Source organism: Brachypodium distachyon, chromosome 1 (genome assembly GCF_000005505.3).
Source record: "Brachypodium distachyon strain Bd21 chromosome 1, Brachypodium_distachyon_v3.0, whole genome shotgun sequence".
In the NCBI taxonomy this organism is placed as follows: Eukaryota; Viridiplantae; Streptophyta; class Magnoliopsida; order Poales; family Poaceae; genus Brachypodium; species Brachypodium distachyon.
In genome coordinates, this window is record NC_016131.3 from 47,567,837 (window position 1) to 47,591,358 (window position 23,522).

Consider the following 23,522-nt stretch of genomic DNA (forward strand, 5'->3'; position numbering starts at 1 on the left):
TTTATATGTCATGTCTGATGTATTTGGATGGGATGTATAATTTCTTGTTCGGCCAACCTTGCTCGTAATATACTAGGAACTGGAGCTTTCAGAAAAAAGAAGGGAAATATTGAATTTCTGTCCGCATGCTATGTGTGCAACTTTGGAAGAAAACGACTGACCACATGCATGTATATCCAGGCTGGGGAGGCAGCGTGCCATTGGGCATTGGGTGCCGGTGGGCTGGGCACGGCACGCTCGACATGGACAGCCTCAGGACAGGCTGCTACGACGCGAGCAGTGACGAACGCTCCTTTTTGTCATCTGACGACTGCTATACGAAAAGGCCCGCCCAGGAGCAATAGCAGCTGCCATTCGTTCGTCCGTCCGTCCAAACGCTCATCAGCTCGAGGTCGCCCTGTAGAGAGGTCAGTGCCCTGCCACCATTAATTCCGGTCCTCGATCATTGCTCTCCTGTCATTTAGATTTGTTCTTCTCTTCTGCCTCTGATATTCCCTCCGTCCCACTATACGAGGCACGTATTTCAAAATCGCAAATTTAACTAGCAAAATATAAATTATGTTTGATACAAAATATATCATTAGGTTCGTATTCGAATGAACATTTTAATGATGTATTTTTACATCATATGATTTATTGGTAGTTAAATTGACGATCTTTAGACATGTGCGTGCCTCGTGTAAATAGGACATAGGACAGAGGGAGTATTTTCTTTTTATGATTGATGGTCCAAAGGCAGCCGGCCATGTCGCTCACGTATTGGTTGATGTTATTAGAGTAAATTGCACCAGCATACACATCTAAAAACCACTACTATCATAAATTGATTTATCTGATACCCAACGATCCAAGACTGATCAGTAACAAAACAAACTAGAATCCCTAAAGTCAGCCAAGTTAATGAGTTGGGACCACCAATAATACATTAACAACAATACAAAGAGCGCTCAAAGTAAAAAAAAAAACTACAAATATATCATTTGACACCCCTAGCGACGGCAACCAGCACTAATCTTGGCTGAATCATCTTGTTTAAATTTTATTACTCATTACGGCCTGCCCAATTGATATGGGGAATTGGCAAGGCATTGTTATTGTCTGTGAAAGTATTAATTTTTTATGTGAGTTTATCAATTCTAGCTTCAAATTTGACCAAATCATCTTATTTGAATTTCGCAGCCCAAATGGCTGGGATGATTGAACTGAAAAATTAAAAGTCCACTCAGAGATCCATTTTTTATATTTTTGTGAAAATTTTAATTTTTTTCTATAAGCTTTTAAATGTTAGCTTGAAATTTGTCTGAATCATTTTTTTAATTGTGTAGTTCACATGGCTCAGCCAAATGAGCTCAAATTTTAGCTTTCCACTTAGGAGGCCATTTGTGTTTTTCTTTGAAATTTTAGAATTTCTAGAAATTTTCAAATTTGGCCGAATCATCTTATTTGAATTATTTTGCTCAAAGACCAGGCAAACCGAGCTCAGATGAAAATGACCACTTTTAAAATTTTAAAACTAGCTTTCCTAGGGAGTTGACCACTTTTCAAATTTTCGACATGGCCAAAGTTTTAGACTTTGATTTGAAGGCAACTATCATCGAAATTTTGGCTAGCCAACTATTCCCTCTGTTCTTTTTTTTTCCTAGTTTTGTCCTATGTCAAATTTAAAGTTTGACCAAGTTTATGTAACAAACTACCAACATGTACAATTTTAAATTAGTTTTTTTATTAAATTCATTGAATTTTAAAAGTTTGGCTAAGTTTATAAGAGAATTTAAACTTAAAAGTTTATATGGTCAAGAAGCGCGAGGTGAATTTAGCCAAACTTTTATAAACTTAGCCATTTAGACGAAAATTGAGGGGGGAAGTTGGAACCCTAGTACGAGGGGAAGGCGGAGCCGCGGAGATCGCGAATTATCCCATGGCTGTCCGAAAAAGAAATCTGCTGTGTCGCACAGCTCAGCGAACAGTCGGACACGGACACGTCTTTGGCAAACCCGCCTTGTGCGAGATTACGCGTATGCCCCTCGATTTTGAAATCTGCTGCCGCGCTTCCATGGCGGAGAAAGGTGAGGAGCATGCCGCGCTTCCATGGCGGAGGAACAGTCGGGTCGGTGATCAGCGATGCCTGGTCATCACCAGACTGCTGCGATCCGTCGTGCTCCTCCACCAAGCGTCTGATGGCTGTGGCGAGCTGTGATGGGGAGATGGGTCGAGGACGGAGGAAGATGAAGATTTACTGGGGTGGGTGGAGGTCTGCGCGGGGGCGGAGGCGGCGGTTAGAGACGAGAGGGGGTGCTTATATTTGGACGTTTTTTTCAGCACAGAACTGTTTCTAATTTTCTTATTTGTTCTTCCTCCTAAACTGGTTTCTTGTTCATGGGTTGGTTGCTGCAGGGACAGAGGACGATCTGATCCGAGATTGCACATATGGGTTCCCTCACAAGTACAGTCCTCTCTTCACCTTTCTCGGATAGATAACAATTGCTACCTTTTGACCATCAACTTTGTTGGGGATCAAAGCAAGCTGGGAATCTCACTCCAGTACTACTTGGCCATTACTTCAGGTTCCTGGATGATGAGCTTATGTGGGAACCCAGTATGCTCCAACCAAGATGTATTTTCATGTGCATTGAAGGAGGTATTCGACTCTTCCACTTGCACGAATCATCTGGTGGCGATTGGCATCGGCTTGCTGCTCATTCTTGCATTCGCACTCCAATTGCTTTTCAAAATTCCAAAGAGTGGAGCATCTTTGCAACATCTTGTCACACTCGGTTCACTACTTCAGTTGGCTGCAGTAGGGTTCAATGGTTGCTTGGGTTTGGTTTATCTTGGCCTAGGACTGTCGATGCTCTGGGATATCTTCAATCATGATCATGATGCTTCTGTTTACCTGCCACACTGGTGGCTTGTAGCATTATCTCAAGGATTCACTTTGATCCTTTCCAGCTTTGCTTTTAGCATCAGGCCTCAGTTTCTTGGAGCTTCCTTCATTCGATTTTGGTCAGTTTTAGTGACCATGTATGCAGCATTCATATGTTGTTCCTCAGTTGTTGACATTGTTGCAGAGAAGACAATCACCATTAAGGCTTGCTTAGATGTCCTGTCCCTACCAGGTGCATTTTTCCTTCTACTTTATGACATTCTTCGTAGCCATAACGAAGAGGGTTATGAAGGAATCCGAAATGCTCTATATAAGCCCCTGAACATCGAGGTAGACATTGAAATAATTGATTCTGACAGTCTGGTAACTCCTTTTGCAAAAGCTGGGGTTTTCAGCAAAATGTCATTTTGGTGGTTGAATCATTTAATGAAGATGGGTTATGGTAAGCCCCTTGAGGACAAAGACGTGCCACTTTTACAAACCACAGATCGAGCACAGAATCTGTACTTGATGTTCTTGGAGAAGCTGAACAGCAAGCAGTCCCAGCCAGACGACGCACCATCAATCTTGTGGACTACTGTTTCTTGTCACAAACGCGAGATCATGGTCTCAGGTTTCTTTGCTTTGCTCAAGGTGCTCACCTTATCTACAGGTCCATTGCTTCTGAAGGAATTCATCAACGTATCACTTGGGAAAGGGACCTTTAAATATGAAGGCTTTGTGCTGGCTGTGACAATGTTCATGTGCAAAAGCTGTGAATCTTTGTCGGAGAGACAGTGGTGTTTCCGCACTCGGAGATTAGGACTGCAGGTGAGATCATTCCTGTCGGCAGCTATTTATAAGAAGCAACAGAAGATATCGAACTCCGCAAAATTGACGCATTCTTCTGGAGAAATTATTAACTACGTGACAGTCGATGCGTACCGAATTGGGGAATTCCCATACATGTTCCACCAAACATGGACAACAAGTGTTCAACTTTGTATTGCTCTGGCAATTCTATACAATGCAGTTGGTGCTGCAACAATTTCATCGCTGGTTGTCATCATTATCACTGTACTCAGCAATGCTCCTTTGGCCAAGCTTCAACACAAATTCCAAAGTAAACTCATGGAAGCACAGGATGTGAGATTGAAGGCCATGTCTGAGTCATTAGTTCATATGAAGGTCTTGAAACTTTATGCATGGGAAGCTCACTTCAAGAAGGTCATTGAGGGCTTGAGGGAGGTTGAGTACAAGTGGTTGTCAGCGTTCCTGCTTAGGAGGGCATACAACACTGTCATGTTTTGGTCATCACCTATTTTAGTTTCGGCAGCAACTTTTCTAACATGCTATCTTTTGAAAATCCCACTTGATGCTAGCAACGTCTTCACCACTGTAGCAACTCTGCGTCTCCTGCAGGATCCAGTTAGGTTAATACCAGAAGTTATTGCTGTTGTGATACAAGCTAAGGTTGCTTTCACTCGGATATCGAAGTTTCTTGATGCACCTGAGCTGAATGTGCAAGTTAGGAAGAAGTGCTATCTTGGCATTGATTTCCCAATATCGATGAACTCATGCGGTTTCTCGTGGGATGAGAATCCATCAAAACTAACTCTAAGCAATGTAAATTTGGTAGTTAGAGCTGGAGAAAAGATTGCAATTTGTGGAGAGGTAGGATCAGGAAAGTCGACACTTTTGGCTGCCATACTTGGAGAGGTTCCCCAAACTGAAGGCACGGTATGCTTTTCTATGGCCTTCATCTTTTTTTATGAATTAGAATCGAACCACTTTGAATTTGTGAGATGGTAATATAAATTTTTTTTGTGTAATTATTGGTACTTTGATCACAGCCCCTTTTATCAGATTACAAATTTATCATGATGAACCTTGCCGGTAATTTGTTTCTCAAAATACGGCCTGTTGATAACCGCAACATATATTCATGTTTTCCTGAGTTGTTATGACAATTTTGGTTTATAAATGTTTCCAACATAACGTATGTTAAGTAATTCCCTTTTCCTAAGAACTTTATATCAGATCATTAATTTTTGTGTACATATTTCAGATTCAAGTCTGGGGGAAAATAGCATATGTTTCTCAGAATGCATGGATCCAAACAGGAACTGTGCAAGATAATATCCTCTTTGGATCTTTGATGAACAGGCAAATGTACCAAGAAACACTTGTGAAGTGCTCGTTGGTCAAGGACCTTGAAATGTTGCCATTCGGTGACTGTACACAAATAGGGGAGAGGGGAGTAAATCTTAGTGGTGGTCAGAAGCAGCGTGTTCAGCTTGCTCGTGCACTGTACCAGAATGCAGACATCTATCTTCTTGATGACCCTTTCAGTGCGGTTGATGCCCATACAGCAACGAGTCTCTTAAATGTAATTATTCTTATCAGAAGATGCAGATTGTATTCCTATTTGATTAGAACTCTCCTGTAAAGCTCTTAATTACTTGTGTGACAGGATTACGTAATGGGTGTTCTATCAGACAAGACTGTTCTTTTGGTGACCCACCAAGTGGATTTTCTACCAGTATTTGACTCCATTCTGGTCTCTCTCTCTCTCTCTCTCTAGATTATGTGCCACTATGATTTCTATTTGTTTATAGTTTGCTATTTATTTGTTGATGTCATCTAAAGCTAGTGATAATTTTTTGCCAGTTTATGTCGAATGGGGAGATTATCCGGAGTGCAACTTATCAAAATTTATTGGGAGATTGTCAAGAATTTAGAGACCTTGTAAATGCCCATAAAGAGACGGTTAGTGTTTCAGATCTTAACAACATGGCGCCTCGTAGAACAATGGAAATACCAACCAAGGGGGCAGATGATATTCCTGGAAACAGCTATATAGAGTCTATGAAGCCAACACCAGTAGATCAACTGATCAAGAGAGAGGAAAGAGAACGGGGGGATACAGGTCTTAAGCCGTACATGTTTTACTTGCGCCAGGACAAAGGCTTCATGTATGCCTCTCTTGCTGCTATTTGTCACATAATTTTCATAGCTGGCCAAATATCGCAGAATTCATGGATGGCAGCTAATGTCCAAAACGCTCGTGTTAGTACACTGAAGTTAATTTCCATGTATGTTGTTATCGGAATCTTCCCAATGTTCTTTGTGTTATCAAGATGTGTATTGATGGTTGTTCTTGGGGTCCAAACTTCAAGATCCTTATTTTCCCAGTTACTTAATTCATTGTTCCGTGCACGTATGTCCTTCTTTGATTCTACTCCACTAGGAAGGGTTCTTAGCCGGGTAAAAATTCTTAAGCAAATGCAGTTGTGTTTTACATTTGTAGGTTTGTAATGTTAGATTAATCCCCTGCCCCCTCTCCTCCCTCCCTGCAGGTCTCGTCAGATTTGAGTATCATTGACCTTGATGTTCCATTTGCCTTCATGTTTAGCTTTGGCTCCATCTTAAATGCATATAGCAATCTGGGGGTATTGGCTGTTGTTACATGGGAAGTTCTGTTTGTATCGTTGCCGATGATAATTTTGGCAATTCGGTTGCAGGTGATTGGCATGGTTATTTCATTCACTGATCGATCTATTCTGCTGCTATTTTCATCCAAAGGGTGAATTAGTCTGTTATTTTCCATTCACGATTTGTGAATGGTCATGCAGAGGTACTATTTAACCACGGCTAAGGAATTGATGCGGATCAATGGCACTACCAAGTCTGCTCTAGCAAATCACTTTGGTGAATCGGTTTCAGGGGCTATAACAATACGGGCCTTTGAGGAAGAAGACCGTTTCTTTGCTAAAAATTTGGAGCTAGTTGACAAGAACGCTGGTCCGTGCTTTTATAATTTTGGGGCAACTGAATGGTTGATTCTACGCCTGGAAACAATGAGTGCTGCAGTTCTTTCTTTTTCTGCCTTTGTCATGGCTCTTCTTCCTCCTGGAACTTTTAGCCCTGGTAAGTAGCTCATGGTAGGTACAACCATCTCAAAATTGTTTCATATATTGGAAAAAGTATGGTAGTTTACAAGCTCTTTGATCATTGAGTTCGCATGCATCTCATTTGCACCAAATTGTTATAGCCAATCGAGTTATGAAGGTTAATCTTTGTTACGAAAGCCCAATATTTTCTCAGATGGAGTTACAGAATCCGACTTGATAAGGGGGCTCGAAACACTAGTGGTAGATATGCAATCTTCCCTTAAGTATTCCCTCCGACCCTTAATAAGTGCCGCTGATTTAGTACAAAATTGTACTAAAGTTGTACTGAATCCGCGACAATTATTATGAATCGGAGGGAGTAACACTTCATATGCCTCATGTCTATGTATGGTCTGTTAAAAGAGTTCCTTTAAAATGCTTATTTAAGATCATTCAGGCTGTGATGGTTGTACCTGGTAGGTAGCTTATCATAGGTGCAACCATCACAAAATTGTTTCATATATTGGACAAAGTATGGTAGGTTACAAGCTCTTCGATCATTGTTTCATATATTGCATGCATCTCATTTCCACCGAAATTGTTATATGCCTATCGAGTTATGAAGGTTAATCTTTGTTACGAAATCCTAATATCTTCTCTAATGGAGTTACCAAATCCTACTTGATAAGGGTGAATGGCTCGAAACACTGGTTGTAGATATGCAATCTTCCCTTTCGTAACACTTTATATGCAGAATGTCTATGTACGGTCCTTTAAAATGCTTATTTAACATCATTCAGGCTGTGAAGAAATTAACAATACCATCACAAAATTAATTACTCTTCATACTTGTGCAGGTTTTGTTGGAATGGCGTTGTCCTATGGCCTTTCCCTAAATAATTCTTTTGTTAGCTCCATTCAAAACCAATGCAACCTTGCGAATAAAATAATATCTGTGGAACGGGTGAGCCAGTACATGGACATAGAAAGTGAAGCAGCAGAAATTATTGAAGAAAACCGACCGGCACCAGATTGGCCCCAAGTTGGCAGTGTGGAGCTTATAGATTTGAAGGTAATCAAATATACATATATACATAATACACGTATGACTGACTAGATGAGACCCTTGTAAATTCTAACTAGTTTTCCGTGGTTCATTTCATTTGGCAGATTAGGTATAGGAATGATGCTCCCCTTGTACTACGTGGTATCACTTGCAAGCTTAAAGGTAGAGATAAAATTGGTATAGTTGGTCGAACAGGAAGTGGCAAGACAACTTTGATTGGCGCATTATTTCGTCTTGTTGAACCCACGGCAGGGAAAATAATTATAGACTCTGTGGACATCACTACGATAGGCTTACATGACCTGCGTTCGCGATTGGGCATCATTCCACAAGATCCAACGCTTTTTCTGGGCACAGTAAGATATAATCTAGATCCTCTTGGGCAATTCTTGGATCAACAAATATGGGAGGTAAGCCGTGAATCGGGATCAATAAACTGATCGGACGCATGCACAATGACATTTGCCTTTCTTTGTTATGGCACACGTACATCTTAAAAGAATCACTAAATTATGTACATCTTAAAAGAATCACTAAACTCGTTACTTCATTTGCTATTATCTTTGCAGGTCCTTGACAAATGCCAACTTCTTGAAGCTGTCCAAGAGAAGGAACATGGATTGGATTCTCTTGGTGGGAAACTTCACTTACTACTCCCTCCGTCCCAAAATAAATGACGTGGATTTGTATAAGAATCTATACAAATCACTTATTTTGGGAGTATATAATTTGGTTTCCTGAGTTTGTTTTTCCCCCAACAAATTGGGCAAACATACAATTCTACTCCAGTCCTTTCAGCATTCAAAATAGGGGTCAAAATTTTCGAATTCTTCCACTAAATTTGTCAAACTGCTAATGGTCCTAGGCATACGTGTTAGATCCATTTACTAACAAGATTTCTGGAATTGTGTCATTTATTGTACTGACCAAGATCTTGGCATACAGTTGCAGAAGACGGGTCGAACTGGAGCATGGGCCAAAGGCAGCTCTTTTGTTTGGGTCGCGCACTTTTGAGAAGGTGTTGTATCTTAGTTCTTGATGAAGCCACTGCATCTGTAGACAATGCAACAGATGCTGTCCTTCAGAAAACAATCCGCACAGAATTCAAACATTGCACCGTCATTACTGTCGCTCACCGTATACCGACAGTTATGGACTGCGATATGGTACTTGCAATGAGCGATGGTATGTTTCTCTTATTACCAACTTCTTATAACTGTAGCATAGAGTTCCCGTGCTAATGAGCTCCTATACACTTCTAGGGAGAGTCGTGGAATATGACAAACCTATAAAGCTCATGGAAACTGAAGGATCTCTCTTCTGTAATCTGGTCAAGGAGTATTGGTCGTACGCATCAAACTGAAACATTTGAGAGAGATTATGATGATGCGTGTTTACTGCTGCAGTTTCTCGGGGGATATACTGGAATCAGTTTCGGGATGCTTTTGCCCTGAAAAAACCGACATACAGTAATGTTGTCGTGTCTCAGAGAAGTCCATCTATTTGGAATCTGAAGAAGATATAATGACATGTATCTTTCAGTTATTTTCTGGAAATTCTTTTGCTGTCTTTGTTAGCTGAAATTTTAAGCAACTTTTAGCTTAGCTTATTTAAGATGTTGACCATTGCGGCTGTCCGAAAGAGCTGAAGCAGAACAGAGCAAATCCATCCATGAACATTTCCTTGCTTCTACAATCAGGTATAGAAGGCGACACAGGAGGAACTTCAATTCTGTAACCCAGCTGCCGCCTTGGATACATTGTGCAAACTGTTTAGGAGAGCAAATGAAGTGAGTGATGGTGTATTTTGTAGTATTAGCTCCCCACATCAATTTTTGCTACTGTCTGTCTCCCAGTCACAAATCTATTTTTGTTCTATCCTGGAGGAAATTATAGATCATAAAAATAGATTCATAAATTAAGTGGACAACCTAATTGAAATCTGCTACTCCTACTAATTTTGAAATGTACATTTTTAATCTGAATTGAGTAGATTAAAGTACAACAGACGTACTACTCCGTATATACTGTACAACAATGCAAGTCTCATTCTGAAAAGTACACCTACTTCAAGCAAGGTGGCGCGACGCCGGCCGGTGGCAATGCAAATCAACCCGCGAGCGGAGCTAGCTATTAGCTGTGTCGCCATGGCAGCGGGCTCCCATCCTCCAACTCCGGCCGCGTCCTGGCCATCTTCGCCGCCGGCATCGAGCTCCCGCGCACCGCCATCCTCCCGAGCTCCTCCCCCGCCATGGCCCGCCGCTCCATCTCCTCCCTCCTCCGCCTCCTGCTCCACCGCACCGCGACGGCCACGGAGATTGCGAGGAGACCCACCGCCACCACCCCGCCGGCGCCGGCCACGACGGTCCAAGCCCACCACCGCTCCCTGATCCCCACCGCCGCTCCCGGCGATGGCGATGGCGACGGCGACGGCGGCGGCGGAGACGACGAAGGCGGGGTCGGTGGCTCGACACGCACCGCCACCCCGTAGTGGCCCGTGCCTGTCACGGTGCACGCGCACGAGGTGTTCGGCGCAATGCGGTGCGTGACCACGGCCTTGCCGGTGTTGGCGTCGAAGGTCACGCACCGCGCCGTGGCGGCGTCGAGCCTGAACCCGGCCCCCGGCGAGAGGCTGAGCCTCTGGAAGTCGACGCGCACGGGCTCGCCGAGCGCCTGGAGCGCGATCTGCGCGCCCGACGCCGCGTCGTACGCGAGCAGCGCCACCACGGGGGCCGCCAGCGCGTGGCCCCGCGGCGCGGCGAAGAGCGCGCCGGAGCCGAGGAGGAAGCGCTCGAAGACGAGGTCGACGCGGCGAGCGAACGGCGCCGGGGCCACGCGCGGGGGCACGACGATCCCGGCTGTGTCGTTGATGATGACGCCATCGGCCCAGAGGGTGTTGCTCCGGATGCGCAGCGCCGAGGCCTCGACGACGACGGCGCCGGCGTCCGGGAGGATGAGCGGCGCCAGGTCGACGAGCTCGTTCTTGGCGCGGCGGAGCAGCTCGAGCGCGCGGTCGCGGACGGCCGCCTCGACCGCCGAGACCGAGATGTTGATGGAGATGCCGTGGTTCCGGGCGGAGGCGGACGCGGAGGAATGGTGTTGCGAGAAGGCGACAAGGAGCAGCGAGAAGATTAAGGAGGATGATGGCATGATCATGGACATTGTTTGTTTGCTGCCTCTCTTTATTCCTTCCTCGACGGCAGGCTAACGCCGTGGCAAGTGGCGACGGCGGCGGGAGGAAGCCGCCATCTGAGGAGGAACCGGAACGGGAAATGGCAAGGAGGCCGGAGGATGGAGCGCGCGGAGGAGGCGGCCTTGGTGGGACTGGTCAATCACCAAAGGAGGGAAACAGTTTGCTTTATTTAGGCTGCTCCGGCTCAGCCTGTGAATCGCTACTCAATTACCTTTCGAAGAAGAAAAACTCTCTCAGTTCAAGTGTGCCCGGAAAAGGAAAAAAAAAGAACCCACGAACACCACGTATGGATTGCTCTCGAAAAACAAAACAAGAAGTGAGCTTTGTTCGCCCGCTGGCTCCACATCTGCGGACAGCGAATCAATCTTCGTCGCAAAATTTCTCGCTTTCCAAACGCATGGTCAACACGGATCAACGCATTGGAGCAGTTGACGACAGGGCTACGGTCTCCAGCTTTTTGTGCAAAAAAGGCTAGCGTCCGGAGATTCTGGGGTGCAGCAGGTCGACTCTGGCATCACAGAATGTCCAATATGCAACGGTACAGCTCCTTGTTAATTTATCGGTGATTTGGTTGCGCTAGTGGGGGCAGGTTGGGCAGATGGGTGATGGCAGAATCCTGATGGTCGTCTTCTTCATGGACGGACTCCCGGCCGGGTTGGCTCTCTTCTCCACGCACACGCTCCATGCACATACTCATAGGAAGCGCCGTCTAGCCCATTTTTAAACTATGTCACCTAAATTTGAAATTTTGCTGTTGCGTGCATAAACGTCGGTGGTCGTCACTTATTTTACACCACAAGGTCACACCTCAATGCCTCACTCCCCGTCTCAATGGCATCTGTTATCTTATCTTCTGTATTTGCTCTCTTTCAATATGAACCGGGGCTTTTTTTTCGGCACACCTGCTTAGCTCACCACTGCTACAAGGAAGCACTGGTATACATTTTATATTGATATTCCTGAAGAACATTTGATCACTTAAATAGAAAGAAAGAACAACCCGACCTCCCCCCCTGTAAGTTGTAACGGTCGGTCATTGATCAAGCAAAATCACTGAACATTCTGCTAATATATGGATGGACTCAGCTTTACAGTTGACAACAAAATGCATCGGCACCAGAAATGAAGTAAACGATGGGTCAGTGGGCCGTGCACTATCGTGCTAGGCAGCCCTAACCTCCAGACAAGTATACCAAGTCGGTTGACATGTCAAAAGATCTTGCGTCCACAAGAAACAGGAACATGTATCACCCATTTGCCAGCGATTCGAATGGCTTATCATTAAGTGTGTTCTAGTGCAGGTTCTTCAGGCTGGTTCGTAAAGACCTAGCATGTGTCCGTCGATGCATCTTAAGGCCGCAACCTGCATAAAAGAAAATTGGTGCCATATGAAATGCTGTGAAGAAAACATGAACGAATACGAGTACAATATATGAAAGTTACTGGATATAGACGGCATACTTTTCCGTGGATCTCATATTTGATGGGCCCATCCAACTCAGCTCCAAGAGCCATTAATTTTGTAACGGTACTACCTATGTCTGTTACGGTGAATGACAGCATTGAAGAATAGACCCTCTGCGTCCCAAGAGTACTGCACATATGTATGAACATTCAGACAAAGTCAATTAAAAATTTATGTTCGGTAAAGGTAATTGCAATAAGATGCCATATTATCACAAGAAAAAGATGAACAACTGCACATATGTATGAACATTCAGACAAAAGCAATTAAAAATTTATGTTCAGTAAAGGTAATTGCAATAAGATGCCATATTATCGCAACAAAAAAGATGAACAACTTATAGACAATTCCATAAGTTGCACATGGCAAACTTCTTTCATAAATCATGACATAAGTTTATCTCATATATACATGATGTATATCTAATATCCATATGATAATCCTATTAGAAATCCACAAGAAAAGCAGGATAGTCCGAAATGAGAAGACATGAATTTAGTCATATATTTCAATGCAACTACCTGAACTATCTCAAAGGTCAAAGTAACACAATAAGCAAAGAACAAAATAAAAAGTAAACTAGCTTGAATTCAGGACACTACCAGAAGGTCCAGAACTATAAGATCAGACTTTGTTAAATAAAAGCTCATCTTGTTCATATCCAATTTCTGGACAAATTTGTTCTTGGAGCTCAAATTTTGAAGGATGGATCAGATAGTTGCTGGCTAGACATTTTGCAGTGCCCGAAACCGTATGCTAGCTTTACAATTTGCAGAGAACAAAATACAAATTAAACCAGCTTGAATTTAGGGCACTAGCAGACTATGATATCACACTTTTCAAAACTCATTTGCTGTCCATGTCCACAGGTACCCAGTTCATATCCACAGGAAATGAATGTCTGGACAAAGTTGTTGTTGGAGCTCAAAGTACTTAAGGGTGATTCAGATAGTTGGTGGCTAGATCATTTGCTTTTATGCGCTTAGTGCACTCATTTTCCAGTGCCCAACACACACCCCAGCTTTACAATTTTGAACTGTTGTGCTACATGTCAAAGATCAAAACCCTACATTTATAATAAATGATGAGGAGAGATAGCAGTGCAGTAGTCCTAACCTGTCATTGGTGTGCATGAGTGCAAGCTTGAGCGGTCCAGACTGTAGCTCCGCAAAACGGAGCGTGCAGACATTGACGCCGAAGTCGAGTCCCTCCGCGTAAAACCGTGCCGCTCGCGGAACATCACGGTGCATCTGGACTACCCATCTCAGCGCGGCTGCCATCCTCCACCGGGCAGAACCAGTAAAATCTTGGAGCCTGGCCAAACCACAAGAGAATTTTTTGTTTACAAGAGACCCTATGAGCAACTACCAAAGCAAATTAACTTACGATGATAGCCATGGTGGTAATTACCTTCAACAAAGAAAAAACAAGGAGTGCTATTTCGGTGCGAGAAGAAGACTGAACAAAATACTCCCTCCGATCCTAATTCTTGTCATTGTTTTAGTGCAAATTTAAACTAAAACAACGACAACAATTTAGGATTGGAGGGAGTAGGAAATTTCCCCACGATGCTAACTTCATCATATTTATTTTGAGCACAGATAGCAGCCCAGTAAGTAACGCACATCACATTTATTATTTGTCGTTACAATCATGTCTCATGAATTCATAAACTCCATCTACCAAATGGTCACATCACAGCAGAGCTACTAAAAAAACTTGGTACTCCCTCCGATCCATATTATTTGTCGCAGATTTAGTACAATTTCTGAAATTGTACTAAATTTTAACAACTCAAGTTCAACACTTCAACTCAACCACTGAACAATGAATAGTCATACGATTGAAAAGCATTGGAATCTAAAAGTCATCAAGTGGCACTAGCGTAGTATCAGAAAAATGAATCGACCGATAATTCATCAGTTCCTCACCTTCCCTAGCCGGAGTCAGCGGGAGTAGATGCCGAGCCGAGCGCGTCCGCACGTCGCAGTGGGGGTCGCAGCCTCGCTCGACGGGGATTCCGTGGTCTCCGGAGAATGTTTGGTTCGCCGGAGCCACGCCGGAGCCGCGCCCGCGGCAGGCTGTCTGCCCGTCGCCGCCGTCGCGTCGTGTTTGGGTCGGAGTTGGGGATCAGAGGGGATGAATCGCCGAACCGGTTGGCACTTGGGCTGGAGCCTGGGAGCATGGGAAACTTCTTCTTTTTTGAGAGGGGGGGCATGGGAAACTGAGAGCGGGGTTCGTGCGGCCCATTTATCTGTGACAGGCCCAACATTGCGGGCCGGCAGAGGGACTTGGCCCAGGAGAGACTAGCCCGGGTGGCGAGGCCCAGGATTCACTACCCGCCGCCTTTCTTCCCCGCATAGCCGCAAACCCTTCCCCAGACCCCAGCCCCTCTCGCGCGCGCCGACCTCGAGAGCTATTACAAGGAGGCGCCGCCGTGCAGTGAAAAGCGCGTCGCGGCTGCAGCACGTGCTAGGCTTCGATTTGAGGATGGGGAGGGCGAAGAGCAAGGGCCCCAAGTTCGCCGCCGTCAAGAAGATGATCAGCAAGAAGACCATCAAGAAGTAAGCAGCCATCTCCTTCTCCCCCAAATATTCGATTGCCGCTGCTTGGAGCCCTAAATCGTTGGTTCAGGTACAAGGATGAGGTGCTTGACCCTAGGAAGAAGGATACCGAGAAGGAGAAGCTCGGCCGGAACGTGTGAGTGCCTTCTTGAGCTTGGATTTTTGGGCTAGGTTTTCTTTTTGGGTAATCGTTTTGATTTAACTGTGTCGCTTGGGTTTGTGCTCGCAGGCCGCAGGTTTCCTCGGCGCTCTTCTTCAGCTACAACATGGCGCTCGGGCCGCCATATCGGGTTATTGTCGACACCAACTTCATCAATTTCTCCATCCAGAACAAGGTCTGTTCTTCCCAGAAGTTCTGTCTATTTTTAGTCTAGTTGTACCAAATATTTAGTGTTCGCCAGAGCTTGTCTTACAACTGCCTGATTTTGTGTGGAAGAAAATGTCAAGTTGCATAAGATGGAGTTTTCCACTGTCTATCATGTTCTGTGCCAAGGTCTATTTGTCAATTTTGGAAGCTTGAACACTAACCTGAAGCTACAAACTCGTACCAGATACCGAAAATTTTATGGGCATCTAAGGCAAATGACCAGGATAACTGTTTACTTAGTGGTAGATATAATGCACTGGTTTTTAACACATGCTTTATTATGGGCAACTAGAGGCACAAAAGCACCTATTTAGGTGCTTTCGGCTTTGTCTTTTGGCTTTTGATTTGATATTGTTAGATGATGGTATAAGCAAAAAGTCAAAGTCAGAAGCACCTAAATATGTGCTTTTGTGGCTTATAAGCCAAAAGGCAAAAAGCACTTTTAAGCCCAACCAAACAGGGCCTAAGACAAATGACCAGGATAACTGTTTACATAGTGATCGTGCACTGGTTTTTAACATCTGCTTTGCTGATGCTAATGATGTTCTGTTTAAGTCAGAATGATCTTTGTGGGTAGGACATTATCTGTGTGGCTGATTGCTTCTTTTCCCCTGTGCAGTTGGATTTAGAGAAAGGAATGATGGACTGCCTTTATGCAAAATGTAAGCTTATAGTGCTGTTGCCTTGCTTTCCATTTTCTTCTTTGGAGTCACCCTATCCTCTTGACATAATTAGAACTGCATGTTTCTTTCCTGACAAATTGAGCCGTCTTGTTATGAAAGGTACCCCTTGTATCACTGACTGTGTTATGGCTGAGCTTGAAAAGCTAGGACAAAAATATCGTGTGGCTTTGAGGTATATTCGTGCTTCTTTATTACTGTATTAATGACTGAATTTTCACTTTCTAAGTGTGTTAATTGCACATTTGAGGGGTTAGTGTTTGATATTCTTCAATTTTTGTATGTTAATACATGTAATTTGTGTGATTGCCTCTGCTGCAGAATTGCTAAGGATCCTAGGTTCCAAAGATTAGCATGCACACACAAGGGAACTTATGCTGATGACTGTATCGTTGAGAGAATTACTCAGGTTGGATTCTTCCTCGAATTTATTTTTGTTCGATTGGAGGAGTAGCAGTAATATTCTATTACCTTTAGTAGACGAAGAATAGCTCATGTTAGCAGACTTGCTGACACCTGCAAATCCCTGTATATTCTCCATAAGTATGCCGTTGATGTTAAGGCCAATCCTTTTGGCATTGCAAACTTTCAACTAGAATCAGTTACCCTCCAGTTTGTATTTTTATTGATTGCCTGTGCTAGTTCATAGTGACAATTTGCATGCTCGGGTTTGTTTGCTCCTTAAAATAGGGTTATAGACTTGATTAAGACTTTAAGAGTTCAACAGCAAAAATGGCACTCGTCCCCTTTCTCCTGGCAAGTCAATAGTTGATTTGCGTTCTTTTTTCATGGTGTCTGTGGCATCCGAATTCCTTTCAAGTGAATGAATAGGTCCTGCATGTCAGCAGAACCTATTCAGTGATGCATGTATTTTGGAACCTTAAGCTATAATTTGTTTGTGCCCGTGCATGTACTGTGTCCAGTGCATGCCATTTTGCCCATGCAAGTACTGTGTTGTGGCATGTAATATCTTTGAACTTGCTCAAAAGCCTTACCATATTTTATTTCTTTGGATTATATAGTTCATGTTCAGATAGCTAGTCAATAGTCATTTCTGGCCTTTTGGCCTATCACTTATGTTACTGGAAACATTGGATTTTATTTTTCTTAACTACTTATTTTCTGTAACAGCACAAATGTTACATTGTTGCCACTTGCGATAGAGATTTAAAGAGGAGAATAAGAAAGGTGTACTTGCATCCTTATTGCTTAGCATTCAGACCTAATGTTGCGTGAGATGCTCTTATGCTGATAACGGTACATGTCTTCGATGTGGCAGGTTCCTGGTGTTCCAATCATGTACATTACCCAACACAGGTACTCGATAGAGCGACTCCCTGAAGCGACAATTGGCGGAGGTAATATATCTAGCCCTGGTGTTAGTTTCTGTTGATTCTGTATGCTCTCTTTTATATTGTTTCTGGCTGTGGGATGTCCATAATAAAGGCACATACATACTGGTATCTTATGCAGCACCAAGAATCTGATTTCCGGATGCAGAGAAGTTGGGGAAACATTTCTCACTATCACACTTGCCAAAGGTCCTGAGCAGGGATGGATAAGAATACTGTTGTGCTGAGTTGAGCTAATTGTAATCACTTCAAAGTTTTGTACTAACCTTATCAGGTTATCATGTTTCATCATTTATAAGAGGATCTGTTTAGTTGTCCTAAGTTGGAACTCCAGTGTAGCCAACATCCCAGCTTCTTGGTTGTGTTGATGATGTGGACTTGCAGACTTTCAGTAATAGTTCACATGTAATATGCAAGTCTTGTTACATTGTTCAATCCTTTGCTCATGCTTGATTACAGAGTATCCTGTCCCTTCATTGTTCAATCCTTTGGTCATGCTTGGTTACAGAGTATCCTGTCCCCTTATATCTTGATGATAATGATGATGTTATCCTGCACGTTACAGAGCATAAGGCTCCGCTTGGAAGCCTGTTTTCTAGCACAATTACCGGGGTAAAATTCGGATCCCGAATAGTTCTGGGCCGAAGCCCAAAACTGCGCTTGGGTTTTGGTTTGCCGTTCCCATTTTGCCCCACATTTAGCCCATCGACGTGGAAATGTTTACGGGCCAAGAGAAGAAAATCAGGAAAGTGAAAAGAGAGAGCGGCGCCGCCACCGTCGACCTTTGCATCTTCCGTCTGAACTTCGTCTCACCCATCCCAAATCCCATGGCAAGCACCCGGGAGCCCAAAGGCCTCAGGGACCACTTCGACGGCACCGCCGGCCGAGAAGAGGCTCGTCACCACGCCCACGGAGCTCCAGGCCGCCATCCATCCGCCGTCTCGGTCGCGCTCAAGGCGCTGCCCACCATCCTGCTCCTGGCGCTCTTCCTCCGCCGCCGCGGCGCGGGGCCTGCTCGCGGCTCTCTCCTTCGGCCCTGGCTCTCCGGCGCCCCGCCCGGGCGCTCCTCGCGCTCGCCAACGCCTGCCGCCGCCGCGGGGACCTTCGTGAGTTCCCGCAGAAACTCCGGCCGGTGCTCGCCGACCGCGGCGTCCGCGCCGAAGCCAACGTCTACGACGTCCTCATGAAGAAGGCCCACTGTGCCGCCTCTGACCCCGCGGGCGTCCTCTGCGTGCTCCCAGGGGCCTGCGTGCTCCGGCGGAAGAAGGACGACGGTGTCAAACCCGATCTCGTCACCTACAACACCTCATGGTATACCCTGCTATCCCAACAGTGATTTGCAGCACCTTGTGGTAGTGGGGCTAGTAAGTTACACTTGTATTGTATTACAGGTGAAAAATCTACCAGGTTTGCATGTGGGGATTAAATGAATCTAGTTGGGTCAGGTGAAAATTAGTACTCCATACCATGAATTTGTCAGGATTTTTTTTTCAATTAATGTATAGTCCAATAGCATATTCTTACAAGAAGGAATTACGAAAAGAGGTGTTAACTTTGTTAAAATAAAAACAGATGGCGATGTACTGCCAAAAAAAAAGGAAAAGCTTGTATGTGATGAAAATCTACCCAGAATGCGAACTGGATCCTGCAGGTCATGACTTATAACTCAAAATATGGTACTCCCTCCGATCCAAAATAAGTGTCTCAGTTTTGAACTAAGCCTAGTTCAAGCCTAGTTCAAAACAGTGACACTTATTTTTGATCGGAGGTAGTAACATTCTACCATGGAGCTATATATAATTGATTCCGTGCAGCTATAGTCAAGCAGCCCTCTCAGCATCTTGACTTTGTTATCACTGTACTTGAGCTTGAAGCCTCCTTTACATTAGTAATTAGTCGGTTAGCAACACATGAATTTCTTAATTTGGCCTTTTTTATTGACTGTGTAATGTCCTCTGTATGAAATTTCCTCACTTCAAATATAGTTTATTCTTAAGCTTCCAAAGGATGACTGATGGATGTGATATTATCTGCAGGTGGTTGCGCTTGTGAATCCTTCGCATAAATGTGCTTCTGAGTTTGAACGGTTGTGCCACATGAACTTGCCGTGGGGGGTAATTAGTTTGTTTGGTGTTTGGACTTTGGACTATGGAGGGTGCTATTGTGAGCTTGACCGAGGGTGCAGTGCAAGGCCTTCTCTGCAAGCTGGGCGGCCTCCTGGCGCAGGAGAGCTGGCCGGTGCAGCGGCTCCACGGCGAGGTCCAGTACATCAAGGATGAGCTGGAGAGCATGAACGCCTTCCTCCAGAGCCTTGCCAGCTGCTTCACGTCGGAGCCCGGTGGCCACGTCGATGATCAGGTCAGGGTCTGGATGAAGCAGGTTAGGGAGATCGCATACGATGCCGAGGACTGCATCGATGACTTTGTCCGCGGCGACGCCATGGCCTCCTCCCTCCGCAGCCGCTTCGTCCGTTCGCTCCTCGCCTCGCTAGGACCAGCTGGTGGCCGGCGCCACCGTCATGTGGCGGTCCAGCTACAGGAGCTGAAGGCCCGCGCAAGAGACGCTGGCGAGCGGCGATCCAGGTACGGGGTACTGCCTCCGCCGGCGCCGAGGACGGCACTCCGGCCGGGATCGGGATCTGGCAGCCAGCTGGACCCGCGGCTGCACGCGCTCTTCAGGGAGGAGGCCCAGCTGGTGGGCATTGACGGGCCAAGGGACGAGCTGGTGGGGTGGGTGATGGATGAGGAGGCGCGGCTCCGGGTGCTCGCCATCGTCGGCTTCGGCGGGCTCGGCAAGACCACGCTGGCCAGGATGGTGTCCGGGAGCCCTCAGGTGAAGGGTGCCGACTTCCAATACTGCTCCCCCCTGCTCATCCTTTCGCAGACATTGAACGTCAGGGCACTGTTCCAGCACATGCTCAGGGAGCTCAACCAGCGTCCTCGCTTAGGCTTAGTTGCTGGAGGCCAGCATGACGATTCCATTGCCATGGATGATAACACTGGCCTGCACGGGATGGAGAGCTGGGAAACTGCGTTGCTGGCAGAGAAACTCAGGCGCTACCTGCAGGACAAAAGGTACACCTCTGACCACTTTTTGTAACTTGACAGAAGTCCCATTTTTTAGTTTAAAAATAATTCAAAAAATCATGCAAAAATTACATGTGTGGAAAGTTAACCTTGTAAGTTTTTGTTGTGGCCTATGGACCTGCTTCCCTCTCTGACGTTTTGGGTCCGGTCGGTAGTTTTTCCTACTAGTGTGGCGTCTGTTTGCCGGTGCTCCGGACCTGGTCTTCTCAATAGGTTGCTTGCTCAGTGTCAAGCCATTTTGTATCACTTTCCTTCAGTAAGCCATGATTTGTTAGTTTCGGCCCAGTTTCCTTATAAACTGGTCCAGCTCTTTCTATCTGAAAGAATTGCAGTAGCACCTTACTCTTTGAGGAAGGATCTTCAAAAGAAGGCAAAGAAGTTGAGCGGCGTTTGGTGGGATTTTATCGTTCTTGCTAGTGTCGTCTGTCTGCAGGTGCTAAAACCTTGGGTATGTTTAATTGGTGTCCAAAACTAAGTTGGCTGGCCAATGTTTTAGTCATGGTCAAGATTTTAGCCCTTGTTTGGATAGTTACTAAGCTTTCCTGTTCTAGATAAATACTATGTTCCAATTGTCCTTCAATTTCATGTCTGGTGCTCCATCCCCTGATTATTGGATGTTTTTGTTTTCGATCCTACTTGTGACTTGGATGTTGTGAATTTTATCTTGTAGGTACATTGTGATTCTCGATGACATATGGACTTCATCAGCATGGGAGAACATCAAATGTGCCTTTCCTGACAATGAAAAAGGAAGCAGGATTATAATAACCACAAGGAATGAGGATGTTGCTAACATCTGCTGCTGTCATTCCCAAGATCGGGTTTACAAAATTCAACGCCTATCTGAGATGGCCTCGCAAGAGCTATTTTTCAAGAGGATCTTTGGCTTTGCGAATGGAACACCAAACAATGAGTTGGAAGAAGTTTCAAATGCCATACTGAAGAAATGTGGAGGGTTACCTTTAGCAATAGTTAGCATTGGTAGCCTCCTCGCTAGCAAACCAAACAGAACCAAACAAGAGTGGCAGAAGGTCTGTGACAACTTGGGCTCTGAACTAGAAACAAATCCTACTCTGGAAGGGACAAAGCAAGTCTTAACTTTGAGCTACAATGATCTGCCATACCATTTGAAGGCCTGCTTCTTGTATCTAAGTATCTTTCCTGAAAATCATGTGATCAAGAGGGGACCTGTGGTGAGAATGTGGATAGCTGAAGGTTTCATTACCCAAAAGCATGGACTGAGCATGGAGGAGGTTGCCGAAAGATATTTTGATGAGTTCGTAACCAGAAGAATGGTGCATCCTATGAAAATTGATTGGAGTGGCAAGGTGAGAAGCTGTAGAGTTCATGATATAATGGTCGAAGTCATAATGTCCAAGTCACTTGAGGAGAACTTTGCATCCTACTTATGTGACAACGGAAGCACGTTGGTTTCCCATGACAAAATCCGCCGCCTCTCCATCCAGAGTAGCAGCAGCCACGCAGTGCAGAGAACATGTGCTAATGCTAGTGTAGCTCATGTCCGCACATTTAGAATGTCACCTTCCTTGGAGGAAACCCCGTCCTTCTTTGCACAGCTGCGGTTGTTGAGAGTGTTGGACATGCAAGGCAGCAGCTGCTTGAGTAATAAGGATCTGGACTGCATCTGCAAATTTTTCCAGCTGAAGTACCTAAGCTTGAGAAATACGAGTATTTCCAAATTGCCAAGATTAATAGGGCGGCTAAATCACTTGGAGACACTGGATATAAGAGAAACACTTGTCAAGAAGCTACCAAGTAGTGCCAGGAACCTGATTTGTCTAAAGCATTTATTAGTGGGGCACAAGGTGCAACTTACCAGGACCGGCAGTGTGAAGTTCTTTAGAGTACAGTCGGGCCTAGAAATGACACCTGGGGTTCTCAGGAAGATGGCATCACTGCAATCAGTTGGCCATATAGAGATTAAAAGGCACCCATCAGTGTTTCAGGAGATCAGCTTATTACGGAACCTAAGGAAGCTTAATGTTCTCTTCCGTGGGGTAGAGGTAAACTGGAAACCTTTTTTGGAGTTACTACGTAAGTTGCCCAGCTCTGTGCGCTCTCTTTCCATTCATATCTTTGATGGAGAGGGAAACAGCTCATCCATGGAAATGCTATCTTCGGTAGAGTCACCTCCCCTCTTGTTGACTAGCTTTAGCCTGACGGGCAAGCTGGAACGCTTGCCTCGTTGGGTAGCGTCACTCAGGAACGTCTCCACCCTTACTCTTCGAGACAGCGGACTCCGTGCTGATGCCATCGACGTCCTTGGTGACCTGCCAAACCTGCTCTGCCTCAAGCTATATCACAAATCATACGCTGATAGCTGCCTTGTTTTCCCGCGGGGTAAATTTGGCAGAGTCAAGCTGCTGATTATCGACAACCTGGAGAACATCGACAAGGTGCATTTCGAGGGAGGTTCGGTGCCACATCTTGAGAGGCTTACATTGTCATTCCTGCGGGAACCTGAGGAAGGGATCTCGGGTTTTGAGAATCTCCTCAGGCTGAGGGAGATAGAGTTCTTTGGTAACATCATATTATCTTTGGTGAATAAAGTGGCGTCCTGCGTGAAGACACATCCAAACTGTCCGAGAGTAATTGGTGACAAATGGAACATTGTGACAGAATATGCTTAGCAAGCAAGTAAAGTGTGGTGTATATTTTTGGATAAAGGGAGCTTTGTTGAAAGTTTGGTGCTAATATATAAGTCCATCGAAAGGTTAGGAGTTCGTACTGAATGGCATAGCTGATGTACTTGGTTGGCAAATAAAGCGGCGTCCTTCCAAGTATATATTGTGGATGTAGTCTTGTCCATTTCATCTGCACATCATGTTTATGCTTCGCTTGATTCTGTCTACTAGATTATTATTTTTTGAGAAAAATACTAGATTTATTTTTTTACATTATATGTTCACCATTATTTTGGCAATTTGATCAACATTTCTGATCTGATCATGATCAAACATGCTTTCTCTGCAT

At 44.9% G+C, this 23,522-nt stretch overlaps 5 protein-coding genes across 11 annotated transcripts; 3 read left to right on the forward strand and 2 right to left on the reverse strand.

Annotated features, from left to right (window-relative positions):
- The first annotated feature begins 8 nt into the window (after positions 1-8).
- On the forward strand, positions 9-9,662 carry LOC100828369 (ABC transporter C family member 10). Of its 3 annotated transcripts, XM_003564242.4 has the most exons (13): positions 163-407; positions 2,395-2,443; positions 2,565-4,603; positions 4,932-5,252; positions 5,337-5,423; positions 5,534-6,130; positions 6,223-6,387; positions 6,499-6,793; positions 7,614-7,828; positions 7,927-8,232; positions 8,392-8,455; positions 8,768-9,007; positions 9,085-9,662. In XM_003564242.4, exons 2-13 carry the CDS (start codon positions 2,428-2,430, stop codon positions 9,183-9,185), a joined length of 4,446 nt encoding a protein of 1,481 aa, XP_003564290.1. In that variant the 5' UTR covers positions 163-407; positions 2,395-2,427; the 3' UTR covers positions 9,186-9,662. The 3 variants fall into 3 exon arrangements, with proteins under 3 accessions (XP_024313458.1, XP_024313459.1, XP_003564290.1); XM_024457690.1 differs by having other exon boundaries at positions 9-407; positions 2,395-4,603; XM_024457691.1 differs by lacking the exons at positions 7,927-8,232; positions 8,392-8,455; positions 8,768-9,007; positions 9,085-9,662 and having other exon boundaries at positions 9-407; positions 2,395-4,603; positions 6,499-6,807; positions 7,614-7,749.
- LOC100828555 lies at positions 9,616-11,133 on the reverse strand. 2 transcript variants are annotated; one of them, XR_002962348.1, is made up of 2 exons: positions 9,890-11,133; positions 9,616-9,701 (listed from the first exon to the last, which is right to left on the reverse strand). XR_002962348.1 is itself a non-coding variant. In XM_003561021.4 (1 exon), exon 1 carries the CDS (start codon positions 10,981-10,983, stop codon positions 9,955-9,957), a length of 1,029 nt encoding a protein of 342 aa, XP_003561069.1. In that variant the 5' UTR covers positions 10,984-11,133; the 3' UTR covers positions 9,715-9,954. The 2 variants fall into 2 exon arrangements, 1 of the variants encoding a protein (XP_003561069.1); XM_003561021.4 differs by lacking the exon at positions 9,616-9,701 and having other exon boundaries at positions 9,715-11,133.
- An 802-nt stretch (positions 11,134-11,935) lies between these two features.
- Positions 11,936-14,658, reverse strand: LOC100829468. The gene is made up of 4 exons (XM_003564246.4): positions 14,411-14,658; positions 13,596-13,793; positions 12,476-12,608; positions 11,936-12,377 (listed from the first exon to the last, which is right to left on the reverse strand). The coding sequence occupies exons 2-4, from the start codon at positions 13,757-13,759 to the stop codon at positions 12,321-12,323; spliced, it is 354 nt and encodes a 117-aa protein (XP_003564294.1). The 5' UTR covers positions 13,760-13,793; positions 14,411-14,658; the 3' UTR covers positions 11,936-12,320.
- A 177-nt stretch (positions 14,659-14,835) lies between these two features.
- Positions 14,836-17,926, forward strand: LOC100828871 (rRNA-processing protein FCF1 homolog). 2 transcript variants are annotated; one of them, XM_003564244.4, is made up of 9 exons: positions 14,839-15,043; positions 15,114-15,179; positions 15,273-15,378; positions 16,030-16,072; positions 16,193-16,265; positions 16,412-16,499; positions 17,222-17,278; positions 17,370-17,448; positions 17,564-17,926. In XM_003564244.4, exons 1-9 carry the CDS (start codon positions 14,970-14,972, stop codon positions 17,575-17,577), a joined length of 600 nt encoding a protein of 199 aa, XP_003564292.1. In that variant the 5' UTR covers positions 14,839-14,969; the 3' UTR covers positions 17,578-17,926. The 2 variants fall into 2 exon arrangements, with proteins under 2 accessions (XP_010228013.1, XP_003564292.1); XM_010229711.3 differs by lacking the exon at positions 17,222-17,278 and having other exon boundaries at positions 14,836-15,043.
- Positions 17,927-18,206: 280 nt separating this feature from the next.
- LOC100829777 (disease resistance protein RPM1) lies at positions 18,207-23,446 on the forward strand. 3 transcript variants are annotated; one of them, XM_010229713.3, is made up of 4 exons: positions 18,207-18,753; positions 18,834-18,887; positions 19,479-20,516; positions 21,199-23,446. In XM_010229713.3, exons 3-4 carry the CDS (start codon positions 19,591-19,593, stop codon positions 23,177-23,179), a joined length of 2,907 nt encoding a protein of 968 aa, XP_010228015.1. In that variant the 5' UTR covers positions 18,207-18,753; positions 18,834-18,887; positions 19,479-19,590; the 3' UTR covers positions 23,180-23,446. The 3 variants fall into 3 exon arrangements, with proteins under 3 accessions (XP_010228015.1, XP_010228014.1, XP_024313461.1); XM_010229712.3 differs by lacking the exon at positions 18,834-18,887; XM_024457693.1 differs by lacking the exon at positions 18,207-18,753 and having other exon boundaries at positions 18,762-20,516.
- Positions 23,447-23,522: the final 76 nt, after the last annotated feature.

Coding starts and splice junctions, on each gene's coding strand:
- LOC100828369 (XM_024457690.1), top strand. CDS start 28: ATGGGATGTATAATTTCTTGTTCGGCCAACCTTGCTCGTAATATACTA. Junction 5,253..5,336: donor CAGCAACGAGTCTCTTAAAT/GTAATTATTCTT, acceptor CTTGTGTGACAG/GATTACGTAATGGGTGTTCT. Junction 6,131..6,222: donor TAGGAAGGGTTCTTAGCCGG/GTAAAAATTCTT, acceptor CCCTCCCTGCAG/GTCTCGTCAGATTTGAGTAT.
- LOC100828555 (XM_003561021.4), bottom strand. CDS start 10,983: ATGTCCATGATCATGCCATCATCCTCCTTAATCTTCTCGCTGCTCCTT.
- LOC100829468 (XM_003564246.4), bottom strand. CDS start 13,759: ATGGCAGCCGCGCTGAGATGGGTAGTCCAGATGCACCGTGATGTTCCG. Junction 12,609..13,595: donor CTCATGCACACCAATGACAG/GTTAGGACTACT, acceptor ACATATGTGCAG/TACTCTTGGGACGCAGAGGG. Junction 12,378..12,475: donor AATATGAGATCCACGGAAAA/GTATGCCGTCTA, acceptor TCTTTTATGCAG/GTTGCGGCCTTAAGATGCAT.
- LOC100828871 (XM_003564244.4), top strand. CDS start 14,970: ATGGGGAGGGCGAAGAGCAAGGGCCCCAAGTTCGCCGCCGTCAAGAAG. Junction 15,379..16,029: donor ATTTCTCCATCCAGAACAAG/GTCTGTTCTTCC, acceptor TCCCCTGTGCAG/TTGGATTTAGAGAAAGGAAT. Junction 16,073..16,192: donor GGACTGCCTTTATGCAAAAT/GTAAGCTTATAG, acceptor TTGTTATGAAAG/GTACCCCTTGTATCACTGAC.
- LOC100829777 (XM_010229713.3), top strand. CDS start 19,591: ATGGAGGGTGCTATTGTGAGCTTGACCGAGGGTGCAGTGCAAGGCCTT. Junction 20,517..21,198: donor CGCTACCTGCAGGACAAAAG/GTACACCTCTGA, acceptor TTTATCTTGTAG/GTACATTGTGATTCTCGATG.